The sequence below is a fragment of the Scyliorhinus torazame genome, chromosome 14 (genome assembly GCF_047496885.1).
Source record: "Scyliorhinus torazame isolate Kashiwa2021f chromosome 14, sScyTor2.1, whole genome shotgun sequence".
Taxonomy (NCBI): domain Eukaryota; kingdom Metazoa; phylum Chordata; class Chondrichthyes; order Carcharhiniformes; family Scyliorhinidae; genus Scyliorhinus; species Scyliorhinus torazame.
In genome coordinates this window covers 208,141,794-208,155,156 of record NC_092720.1, presented here as the reverse complement: position 1 = coordinate 208,155,156, position 13,363 = coordinate 208,141,794, and the positions used below count along the sequence as shown (strand labels likewise).

The 13,363-nt window shown below is 46.5% G+C and overlaps 1 protein-coding gene across 1 annotated transcript; it reads left to right on the top strand.

Annotated features, from left to right (window-relative positions):
• The first annotated feature begins 1,917 nt into the window (after window positions 1-1,917).
• On the top strand, window positions 1,918-12,544 carry LOC140389143 (zinc-binding protein A33-like). The gene is made up of 7 exons (XM_072473300.1): window positions 1,918-2,335; window positions 2,426-2,521; window positions 2,614-2,866; window positions 3,015-3,084; window positions 3,672-3,869; window positions 3,972-4,087; window positions 11,543-12,544. Exons 1-7 carry the CDS (start codon window positions 1,925-1,927, stop codon window positions 12,091-12,093), a joined length of 1,695 nt encoding a protein of 564 aa, XP_072329401.1. The 5' UTR covers window positions 1,918-1,924; the 3' UTR covers window positions 12,094-12,544.
• The last annotated feature ends 819 nt before the right edge of the window (window positions 12,545-13,363 follow it).

Genomic DNA, 13,363 nt, shown 5'->3' with positions numbered 1-13,363 from the left:
GGATGTTTCCACTTGTAGGAATAACTAGAAGCAGAGGACACAATCTCGATTTAAAACATAGATGAAGAGGAATTTCTTCAGCCAGAGGGTGTTGAATCTGTGGAATTCTTTGCCGCTGAAGGCCGTGGAGGCCAAATCACTGAATGTCTTTAAGACAGAGAGAGATAGGTTCTTGATTAATTCGGGGACATGGGGTTATGGGGAGAAGGCAGGAGATTTGGGGATGAGAAAAATATCAGCCATGATTGAATGGCGGAGGAGAATCGATGGGCCGAATGGCATAATTCTGCTCCTATGTCTTATGGTCTGATGGCATAATGCCCTTCCCCTTTCCCATTGGTACGTCCTAACATCCTCCCTGTGAAGTACTTCCTGTTTATCAGTAAGTGGGAGAGCAGCACTGTCTGAAATGTGAATCTATAGCTCAGAGTTCAAGTATCTCAAGATGTGTTTTTTTTCTGTTTCGAAAACAAACCCAATTTTCCGAAACAGATACCAAACAAGCTCCAAATGCATTTTATATTGCATCAAGGCAGCTTGTAATGCAGGCCTCCCTGCCAATATAGCAATGTTCTGCACCTCAATTACTCCAAGTGGCAGTGAGTTCCACATTCTCTGTATGCCAAGAGAATCCTGACATTTCAGCAGAGATGCGACTCCAAGATCATCCAGCATCAGTTGATGTGATTTTGACTCGGCCATTGTCGTTGGGTAGGATCCACTGAAATGAAAATTGCTTAATGTTACAAGTGGGCTTCAATGAAGTTACAGTGAAAAGCCCCTAGTCGCCACATTCCGGCGCCTGTTTGGGGAGGCCGGTACGGGAATTGAACCCACGCTGCTGGCCTTGTTCTGCATTACAAGCCAGCTGTTTAGCCAACTGTGCTAAACCAGTCATTGAGTACAAAGGCTTGGGTTATGGGCTGGTGAGCTAGGAGGCGGCCTAGAAAGATAATTCCGGATTTATATCTCCAGCCCTTGGTCACCCAGTGCGTCTGGAGATCGAGTTCCACCCCAGAAAACTATTGACAGGATCTGGGCAGAGACTCCAGAGCAGGACGCAGGAGAAGCTGTACATTGAGAGTTGCCGTTTTTCGGATGAGATGTTGAACAGACTCTTTGTTCTCCCTCTCAGGCGGATGTAAGTGTCTCTATCGCACCAAGAGGAACATGGAAATCCTCCCTAATATTTCTCCCTTATCCGGCACATAATCACAGTTACCCTGGACATTGATTTCATAGCTGTTTGTGGGAGCTTGCTGTGCTCAAATTGGCTGATGTGTTTCTCTAATTCACATCAATGTCTATAGGTTCTTCGTATTTCGTGGTATGTTAGACCCTTTGGGCCATCCCGCGGCGGTATAAGGCGCCATAAAAATGCAGAATCTTTGTTCCTTTGCTTGCTGGCAGGAAGAGAGGATCTCACCGCTCCAATCCCTGCCAAGATCTTCTCTGTACCTGTCATCCATAATGACTCCTTGCCGATTCTGCCTCCTTGCCTTTAACGCTGAGCGCCTGGATTCATTAACACAATTCGATTACCGCTACCTTACCCCGTGTTGCACCAGAAGGTTTGTATCCGGCAGCAGATTTAGTCTGGAGTAAAGGGCAATGCAATCTCGGTCTCCGTTTATCTCCCTTCTCGCATTTCTCCCTCGCCCTCCTCTCTTTCCTTTTTCCCCATTGCCAACAATCCTTGTGACTTTGCTTTCCCAGCCCGCGTTCAGATGCTCGATTCTGCTTTCGAAGTCGAATGATACGTACGGTCATTTTTGTCCGACCTCCGCAAAAATCGACAGCTATTAATGTTTTCCTAAGAAGTACAGTGACCTTCAACAGGAAATCTCTGTACTGATAGTGTTCGGCAGCGAAGTAACATTGAAACCAATATCAGTTTGACACAGGGGAAGCGCTGAGTGTGAAGATGGCTTCCAGACAGCAAGCAGAGAGTTGGATCGAGGAGACAATTTGTCCCATTTGTCTTAATTTCTTCAGCGATCCGGTAATACTGGGTTGTGGACACAACTTCTGCCGCTCCTGTATCACCCGGCGTTGGGGGAAAAAGATGATAAACACTTGCCCGGATTGCAAAGAGGCGTTTCCGGAAAAAGAGTTAAGGGAAAATCGGGCCTTGGCAAATTTGGCCGATAAAGCTCGAAAATTGAACGCGAATCCGAAAGGGATGGAACGTAAACTTCGCTGTGAGGAACATCAGGAAGAACTGAAGCTGTTTTGTGAAACTGACAAGAAATTGATTTGTTACACTTGTAGAGATTCGCGAGAACACAAGTTCCACAGCTTCATACCGATTGTAGAAGCTGTTGAAATCCACAAGGTAAATGAACATGGACGATCTCTTGATTATTTCATTCCATATTTTCATAGTCTAACACTTACATTCTGTGATGTTTTCTCCCACTGCCAGGATCAGCTCAAATCGTCCTTAAATTATCTGACAGACAAGATATCTGTGGTTCAAGAAACGGAACTGATACAGAAACGGATGATTTCTGAAGTTAGGGTAAGGTTTCCTGTGCTGATTTTCTGGGATCTCGGTTAGTTTTGTTCCCTTTATCGCGGGACATTAATTATGTTTCACATTTCATTTGGTAGGAACAGTCGAGCAGTCTGCAGACCCACATCACAGCCGAGTTCAGTAAAATGCATCAGATTCTCACTGAGAAAGAGCAGCGTTTACTCGAAAATCTCAGGAAAGAAGAGAAGAGCATTCTAGAACCAATGGAGATAAACCTTCGAGAGATTCAGGAGAATTTACATTTTCTGGAGGAGAAATTCTCAAAGTTGCAGAGACAGGAGGAGCAAAAAGACGAACTGATATTTCTGAAGGTGAGGGAATACATAGCGGGTCAGTTCATATATAGCGGAATATATAGCGGGCCATGAATCTTCAGGCCTTCAGATCGAAACATAACAAAGAATAACCTTGAAATTAATATAGTATTCAAATAAAAAAATAGAAGCGGATTGAGATTGATTGTTTTGCCTATCCCCAGTCGGTTCTGCTGTTATACTAACAGACGCTCACATGGTCTGCAAAATACCGCCTATTAGGAAGGATTTGTCGTGATCTCGATGCTTACACGTTCAGCAAGTTTAGTATTATCCCGGAGCTCATATCACTTCATTCCCCTTTTTAAGAATGCATCCAATTCCTTCTTGAAAATTACTGTGGGCAATACATCTGGCACTGTGACAGTCAGTGCATTCTTTGTGTCAGTCAGTGCATTCTTACTTCCGGCACTGTGTCAGTCTGTGCATTCTTACTTCCGGAACTGTGCCAGTCTGTGCTTTCTTACTCCCGGGGCTGTCAGTCAGTCCATTGTTACTTCCGGAACTGTGCCAGTCTGTGCTTTCTTACTCCCGGGGCTGTCAGTCAGTCCATTGTTACTTCCGGCACTGTGTCAGTCTGTGCATTCCTCCTTCCGGTTCTGTGTGAGTCTGCGCAATCCGATTTCCTAAAACGGTGTCACGGAGATCATTCCAGATCACTGGTTCTGAAGAAAGCTCCTTTACATGCAAGGTTAACTCCGTTGATTTGTCAACCGATGTTGCCAGATGTACTGAGTATTTCTAGGATTTTCTGATGTTATTGCACATCGCCAGTCGTTGTTTAAAACAAATACTCTCTTGTTTTAACAACGCCATTGAAGATTTCTATATGCGATGCCTAGTTCTCTCTGTCCCTGCACCCAATTTGAAACGGCGTCATTTTACAAGTCTCTGCAAAAATATTTCAGTTGCCCTTGTCTGTTGATTTCACCAACCCGAGTAAGTCCTCCTGAAGTCTGCTCCGAACCTCATTACTTGGTTATTCATGTCTTGCAGACGGACACTTGGCAGAAAGAAAGGTAGGACGTGGAATTTACTGAAACTCTCTGCAAATATTGTTTTTAAATAACCATGGCAAAATCTATAGTCAATATTTAACATGTACTCTTTAATATTTACAGGATTCGTGCGGAATATCAAATACAGCCAGTATTAGATGGCAAAATTTATGCTTGGAATGTCAAAGGCCCTTTACAGTACATTGCATGGAGAGAAATGTTTGACTTCATTAACCCAGGTAAGAATTTATAAATTCAGAATAGACGACCATCCAGCCCTCAGATCAGATGATCGATAATGCTGCGTCATTCGTAGATGGTGGGGAGATGAGGGTGATTTTAGGATGATATCTTAGATCTAGCACAGTGAGGATGACCCATGTACAGCTTTAATCGGGTAACGGAAGGAATCGACGAAAAGGTAACGAGAATCTGAAAATTAGAGAAAACGAGGGTGAAAACGCAGTTCAGAGTGAACGAGGTTGAGATTTTGGAGTGACCCTTTGGATCGAACACTGAGCCAGAGTATCCACTGCTTACCCCATGAATAGGGGCACAGTAAGAAATCTTACAACATCAGGTTAACATCCAACAGGTTTATTTTCTAATCAGTAGCTTTTGGAGCGTGACCCCTTCGTTAGGCGAGTCATTCATCTGAAGAAGGAACTGCACTCCGAAAGCTAGTGATTCCAAACAAACCTGTTTGACTTTAACCTGGTGTCGTAAGACTTCTTACTGTGCCTGCCCCAGTCCAACTCTGGCATCTCCACACCATGAATATGGTTAGTGGTCCCAACCATTCTCAGGATTCGGATTCAATTGACAATTAGCGGTGTCTAGTTGTCAACATTTGGAGTGAGGGAACGTGTGCTATAATTGGATTCTATTCAAATTGTTGGGGTTCTCCCGGAGTGGTTTTCCACTTCTATGTCGGGTCCCGGTAGTGTCGCCAATTATGTTGCTCTTTTTAGCCTTAGTTTATTAGCTCTGATTATGTCACCTTTGCTCACGAATCGCCAGGTATCTTTCTGATACCGCCACGTGGTTCAAGCTCGAGTTATGATTAATAAGTCAGCACACCGCTTAGTAAGATTGAAATCAACGGTCATTTATTATATACAACAAGTAATGCTTACACAATAATCCTACTATCTATATAGAAACCTATCACTACTGGCCAATAATTAACTTTAGGAAGGGCCCACCAGGTCAGGCAAACGAATGGCTTATTGAATCGGATCTGGCCCGCGGGATTCAAAAAGGCTGATACAGGTCGATGGCTAGGAGTCTTTATCAGGTAGCGATCGCTGGAGTTAAACTTACTGTTTCTTTGTTGATGTTCTTGCGAAGGTCTCGAGCAGGAGAAGAAGGGAGAGAGAGAGAGCGATCTGAACTTGGCCCCTTACTTTATAGGGCACAGGGGCTTCCCGCCTCTCTGGGCGGCCCTTGAGGCGGGAAGCCCCTGGGCTCTATAAAGTAAGGGGCCAAGTTCAGATCGCTCTCTCTCTCCCTTCTTCTCCTGCTTGAGACCTTCGCAAGAACATCGACACAGAAACAGTAAGTTTGACTCCAGCGATCGCTACCTGATAAAGACTCCTAGCCATCAACCTGTATCAGCCTTTTTGAATCCCGCGGGCCAGATCCGATTCGATAAGCCATTCATTTCCCTGACCTGGTGGGCCCTTCCTAAAGTTAAGTATTGGCCAGTAGTGATAGGTTTCTATATAGATAGTAGGATTATTGTGTAAGCATTACTTGTTGTATATAATAAATGGCCGTTGATTTCAATCTTACTAAACGGTGTGCTGACTTATTAATCATAACTCGAGCTTGAACCACGTGGCGGTATCAGAAAGATACCTGGCGACTCGTGAGCAAAGGTGACATAATCAGAGCTAATAAACTAAGGCTAAAAAGAGCAACACTTTAAAACTCGGTTACAGGGTTCGTATCAGTTGTAGATTCTCACTGCATTGTTCTTTATATTATACGCATGCGTGGTGCAAGTAATCAATCGGAGTAACCAATTAACAGTCATCAAGCTGTTGGACCAAAGTAGAATTTATCCCCAAGCCTCCTTACCCCGGCTGTTTAAAATTCCTACCCTGAACCCTTTCTGCCAACGCCATACTCGCGCTCAACCTCATACTCCTCGGTGTTTTGGGCAGCACAGTAGCACAAATGAATGGTACAGTGGCTTCACAGCGCCAGGGTCCCAGGTTCGATTCCCCGCTGGATCACTGTCAGTGCGGAGTCTGCACGTTCTCCCCGTGTCTGCGTGGGTTTCCTCCGGATGCTCCGGTTTCCACCCACAGTCCAAAGAAGTGCAGGTTAGGTGTATTAGCCATGATAAATTGCGCTTGGGGACCAAAAAGGTTAGGTGGGGTTATTGGTTATGGGGAATAGGGAGGAAGTGAGGGCTTAAGTGGGTTGGTGCATACTCGATGGGCTGAATGGCCTCTTTCTGCATTGTGTGTTCTATATTCTATGTTTTTAATTTCTAAAATCTATTTCTTATTAAATGCATTCAAAGATATGGCTTCCACATGCTTACGTGATAGATATTTCGATAGGCTCACCACCTTCCTAACTGCTTGCTCCATTTGCATGCTGGTCCACTAGGACATCCAGGTCCTTTTGTACATCAATATTTCCCAATCTATCACCATTAACTAGGGGCTGGTTCAGCACAGTGGGCTAAACAGCTGGCTTGTAATGCAGAACAATGCCAGCAGCGTGGGTTCAATTCCCGTACCGGCCTCCCCGAATAGGTGCGGGAATGTGGCGACTGGGGGCTTTTCACAATAACATCATTGAAGCCTACTTGTGACAATAAGCAATTATTATTATTATTATGTTTTTCCAATCCACGTGGAGAACTTCGCAGTTATACACATCATTCTGCATCTGGCGAGTAATTTCCCTCCTGTTTTTAACAAAGATATTGAAAAGATATTGAATGAAACAATGTGGTTTTCAATAATCAAGAAATAAACACATGTTGAAGAATGAGAGGGAGATATCCTTTACCCCACAGCAATCGTTTAGTTTGGGTGAGAGAACTTTTTGGAAATTAGAATGATGTGCTCTGTCCGTGGAATTTATTCATTGGTGAAACACAACAAGTATTTTTCTGTTGTGGGGTAACAAGACTCAGCAAAGACTAGGACACCATACATAAGCATTATTCAAGTGTACACAAACGGGGTTCTGACGTCCAAGGCGGCAGCAGGAACTCTGACAAGTGCATTCCGCACTATAACAGATACACAGAGCAGCGTGTACACTTCCTCACGCCACAGGCTTTCTGTACGGCAGTGCACATCCTGTGCAACCACAAATGTTTCCGACCTTCAGCTACACTTGTTCTAGAAGCTTTGCTTTCCCCCTGGATGCTACTGTATCAACTCGTATCTATACAGAATATCTACATACTTAATTACAGTTATTCCAAGCTGTCCTTGACAAAATCAAGTTTCATTCCACTGTGACCCTTCCCCCCTCCTCACTCCCCCTCGCTTTGATAAATTTAGTCTACCATATTCGCTGCTCCAAATGTGGCCTCCTCTACATTGGGAAGACTAAATCCGGGCTGGGTGACCACTTTAAACAGCGCCTTCACTCAGTCCGCAGACATGACCCCCAACCTTCTGTTGCTTGCCATTACACTCGGGATCTTTCTCACAGACCATCTCCATTTTTGACCTGCTGTAATGTTCCAGTGGAGCCCAGCGAAAACTGAAGGACCAGCAACTCATTGTCCAATTAGAAACATACAAGGAGGGGTAGGCCATTCGGCTCTTCAAGCCTGCTCCGTCATACATTATGACATTGGTTGATCATCCAACTCAGGAACCTGGTGTCCAACACTATTTGTCTTCTTCACCACCTCCTGCATCTACATGCTTACAGGATCACCCAGGTCTCGTTGCATATTTCCCTCCCCCAATCTCCAGCGATTCCGGTAATGATATCTTGCCTGTTTCTGCCACCTAAGTGCTGAAACTCATATTTATCCACATTAACTATAAGGTTCATGATGGAAGATCTACAAGAACAAAGAACAAAGAAATGTACAGCACAGGAACAGGCCCTTCGGCCCTCCAAGCCCGTGCCGACCATGCTGCCTGACTAAACTACAATCTTCTACACTTCCTGGGTCCGTATCCCTCTATTCCCATCCTATTCGTGTATTTGTCAAGATGCCCCTTGAATGTCATTATCGTCCCTGCTTCCACCACCTCCTCCGGTAGCGAGTTCCAGGCACCCACTACCCTCTGCGTAAAATACTTGCCTCGTACATCTACTCTAAACCTTGCCCCTCTCACCTTAAACTTATGCCCCCTAGTAATTGACCCCTCTACCCTGGGGAAAAGCCTCTGACTATCCACTCTGTCTATGCCCCTCATAATTTTGTAGACCTCTATCGGGTCTCCCCTCAACCTCCTTCGTTCCAGTGGGAACAAACCGAGTTTATTCAACCGCTCCTCATAGCTAATGCCCTCCATACCAGGCAACATTCTGGTAAATCTCTTCTGCACCCTCTCTAAAGCCTCCACAATCTTCTGGTAGTGTGGCGACCAGAATTGAACACTATACTCCAAGTGTGGCCTAACTAAGGTTCTATACAGCTGCAACATGACTTGCCAATTCTTATACTCAATGCCCCGGCCAATGAAGGCAAGCATGCCGTATGCCTTCTTGACTACCTTCTCCACCTGTGTTGCCCCTTTCAATGACCTGTGGACCTGTACTCCTAGATCTCTTTGACTTTCATGTAGGATGGGTGTCAGAGGTAGGTTCTTTATTCAGAGAATGGTTGGGGTGTGGAACGCACGCCCAGCTCTGGCAGTGGAGTCGGAAACTTGAGGAACTTTCAAGCGGTTATTGGATCGGCATATGGAGTGCACTCGAATGATTGGGAGTAGGTTGATTTGATCTTAATTTCAGACTAGTTCAGCACAACATCACGGGCCGAAGGGCCTGTACTGTGCTGTACAGTTCTGTGTTCTATGTGCTATCCTACCTCGGCCATTTATTTGCCCACTCACTCAACTTGTCCAAATCACATTGAAGCATCTCTGCATCATCCTCACAGCTCACCCTCTCACCCGGATTTGCAGGGTTACATTAGCTACCCTGCAATTCGTAGGAACTGTTACAAAGACTATAGAATCTTGGAAGGTAGTCCTATTATTAAGCCGTGTTATTATCCAAAACATTTTTTGTCCCCACTGGAACTGATGAGCAATGCTTGTTTGCTCTCAGGTGATCATAAATATTGGGTACTCTCTCCCTCAGAGGGGACTGGCGGCAGGGGAATTGAATAGTTTTAAGGCAGAAGTAGATATATTTCTGACTAACAAAGGAATATCGCGGGTAGACGAAGATATGTGCCTGTGCACACTTTCTCCCCTCCATGCGTTCATTTCTCCACATCAGTTTCCCATTACATATAGATATTTGTGCATGCCCTGTTATGTGTTGTCTATTTGTCTCTGCTCTCCCTTTCCCATCCTCCCTCCCCTCCTACATGTGCTTTATCTCTTACACACTCCTCTTTCTCAGCATTCTCCTGCTTTCTTCAATCCCCCATATGCCTCCACTTTCCCCTCCCATCCGTTTTCTCCTCACTTTTGAACAATCTCACTCTGTCCCCTCGCCTTCCTGTGCTCTCTATTACCTCCCACTCCTCCCACCTCTCTGTCAACACTCCCATTCCCACCGTTCTCTCGCCCCATCCTGAGCCCCTCTATCCTCTCACTCCCCTACTCCGCCCATTCTATCCCCCCTCCTGGCCCTCTTCTTCACTGCCTCTCTTTGCACTCTCCCGTTGCCACTCTCCCACATCACTGCCCGCCTCCACTGCTCACTCTCTCCATCCCATCTCCTGCATTTGAACTTACTCCTCCCAGACTCTCTGCACTCGACAGCCCACACTCCTCCATTTCAACCTGTTGATCCCTACTCCTCCTTCTCTTCGCTCCTCTGCCTTCTCTACCTTTCCTGTCACTATTTTTGACGCCTCGCACCTCTCCCCTCCCATTCTCTCCCTCCAACTCCCTCTCCCATCTCCCACTCTCTCATCCTCAACTCCTCTCCACTTCTCGCTCTCTCCCTCCATCTCCCTCCATCTTTTTTCCTATCTCCTCTCCCTCTCCATCTCCCAATTTCCACACCATGCTTTCATGTACTCTGATCACACTCGCAATATTTCCTTCACATAACTTAACTTCCCACTCAGTAACCCCTCACCTTCCACTTTCAACCTCCTCCATATCCACCAGAGCTGTACCTGATAGCCCCCCCTCCCTCATTATTTACCCCTCACTTATATGTTGCAACCCCTCCTGATCCCGCACGGTAGCATTGCGGATAGCACAATTGCTTCACAGCTCCAGGGTCCCAGGTTCGATTCCGGCTTGGGTCACTGTCTGTGCGGAGTCTGCACGTTCTCCCCGTGTCTGCGTGGGTTTCCTCCGGGTGCTCCGGTTTCCTCCCACAGTCCAAAGATGTGCAGGTTAGGTGGATTGGCCATGCTAAATTGCCCTTAGTGTCCAAAAATTGCCCTTCATGTTGGGTGGGGTTACTGGGTTATGGGGATAGGGTGGAGGTGTTGACCTTGGGTAGGGTGCTCTTTCCAAGAGCCGGTGCAGACTCGATGGGCCGAATGGCCTCCTTCTGCACTGTAAATTCTATGATGACCCCCCACTCCTCCCTAAAATTCTTGCCATCCTCTGGGCTTCCTGCTGCCTCTTAACCCTTCCTACTCACAGTCCCTCCTCCAGACTTTGTCCCTTCCATCTCCAGCTCACATTTTCCTTTTGTCTTCCTCCGCTCCCTTGGGTTAACAATAATAATCTTTCTTATTGTCACAAGTAGGCTTACATCAACACTGCAATGAAGTTATTGTGAATTCTCTATCCTTCAGGTTCTCCTTTTCATCTCTCTTACTCTACTTACTCTCCGTCCTTCTGCATTCTCTCTCTCCTTATGCACTGTTAAATCCGTGGGAACCCCATCCGTCTAAATCAGTGCCTTTCAAACTTTTTTTCCGGGGACCCATTTATACCAACCTTCGGGACCATGTCGGCTGACCTTCGCAGCCCATGCCAGCCGATCTTTGCAACCCATACTGGCCGACCTTCACGACTCAGGTGGGTCAACCTTCGCAACTCACGCGGGCCAACCTTCGTGACCCATGCCAGCCAACGTTTGGGACCCACCATTTTCTCTTACCTTTAATGCGAGAGGTGAGCCTCCTTGGTTCTCGTTTACTTGTTTGCTGCTGAAAAAATGGAGGAATCGCAATTGCGCCCAAAACACGTGACAGCGACGTTTGGGGGGCATGACCTGCTCTTTGCCTCCCTTCAGGCAGGAAGATTATATTGAATTTTTAAAAAAATCTTCTCCTGCATCTTCGATTGCGCAAATCCACGTGCAACAGCTGGCTTTTAACAATGCCGGCTGCGAGCGGCCTTCAATATGACGGCTAGGACCATATGCAAAAATGTGTGCACAATTCGCATGCATGTCCGCACATCGGTGCACATGCGCAGAACCTCTTGAAGGCCGCTCGCAGCCGGCTCTGCGGCCCTCCCGACACCCACCCGAGACCCGCCCGAGGGTCGTGATCCCGACTTTGAAAATGCCTGCTCTAAATCACTGACTGTGTTATTTTAACTTTCCCCCAGCTCCAGCCTCTCTGACTCTGGATCTGAACACAGCGAATTCCTGGCTCATCCTGTCTGAGGACCGGACCAGTGTGAGTCTCGGAGACATGTGGCGGCCGCTTCCTGACACCCCGGAGAGGTTTGATTTATCGCCCTATGTCCTGGGATCAGAGGGATTCACATCAGGAAGGCATTACTGGGAGGTGGGTGTGGGGAACAAGACTGAATGGCGGCTGGGAGTGGTTCGGGGCTCAGTGGACAGAAAAAGCGAAATTGACCCGAAACCTGAGAACGGATACTGGATTGTGAGACTGATTGCCGGAAGTGTCTATTTTGCCTCTACCTCCCCATCACTGACCCCCCTAACCCTGATTGTGAATCCCCGGAAGATTGGAGTTTTCCTGGACTATGAGGGGGGACAGCTGTCGTTTTACAATGCGGACAACATGTCTCATCTCCACACTTTCACCGACACTTTCACTGAGATAATCTTTCCCATCTTCAATCCGGGATCGAAAATGGATGGGGGAAACTCTGCGCCGCTGACAATCAGCGGGATGAAAAGTCATTAGCAGATCCATCTCCCTGCCACCTCCTTGCCTCCTGTCAGCTGTAAACTGATGGGTGGGTTTCAGCCACAGGATGTGAGAGCAGCTAGGTTAACATTAACCCTGCATCGGAACTGGGAACTGAATGATCAGCAAGGACCTCTGTAGGGCTGGGGGCAAGAAGGAGAGGGAGTGAAGAAACAAATAGAAGCTCAATTGTAGCGAGGAACTTACTGGGTAGAATGAGCTGTGAACTGCAGGAAGCCGGTCACCTTCCTGCCTGTAATGTTGCTCCACAGGCAGAAGGTGGGGGGACATCACTGTGTTTGAGATGAATCAGTTCATCAGATTCTCATACTGGGGTCTTTCCAGAGGGTCCCCGAAATAGCTTTCCGAGAAGGTGGGGAAGGAAAAGAGTGAGTGAGATAGAGTAGAGCATTCGCGAAAGAGGCAGTGTGTGTGTGTGTGTGTGGGGGGGGGGGGGGGGAGAATGACAAGACATCCACTTTGTAAAATTTCCCAGGAGTTAGTGTTGGTTCTGCATTGAGCCGCTGTCAATATTCCCACCCCAAACCTCCCGAATCCTCTCCCTTCTTCATGGTGATGGACATTTCACTGTCATGGTTTTCAGCGGTGAATCTCACATTGACTTTCAGTAGGAGGGGAGGGGAGGGGAGGTGGGAGACCAGCTGCTGCTGTGATACTCGCTGTCTTCAGTTTGGGCTCAGGCAGTGAGTAAGTGCCGTTATCGAGCTGCCCGGCCTGCTGAGTATTTCCATCATTTTCGGTTTATATTAATCTCTAGTTGGTTGGTCTCCTGTTGAATGATCCTAGCACAACATGAAACCATGAACCCCTTACTGCCTATTTTGGCCATCTGAAGGAGCAATTCATCTCGTGCTCTTCCCATTTCTTCTTCCTGTATCCCTGCATATTTTTCTTTCCCCATAATTATCCAATTCCCTGTCGAATGCTTCAATTGGACAACCTTTCCACACACTCCCTGGCCGTGCATTCCAGATTCTAACTAGTGGCTGCATGAAATACTTTTCCCTCATGTTACCATTGCTTCCTTTGCCAATTACCATCAATCTTTTCCTCTGGTGTGAGGATTAGTACTTTGATGTATAAAAGTCTTCGAATTAAAGAAACACGTCTTAGCTCCGACTTTTTTTAATTTCGAACACTATGTCTTCAGTTGTGATTGGCTTATAGGGTACGGACAACTAGAATTGATGAATCATGTAGAATTTATTAAGCAGGATATTACATGTGCCGACCAAGAAACAGTGAA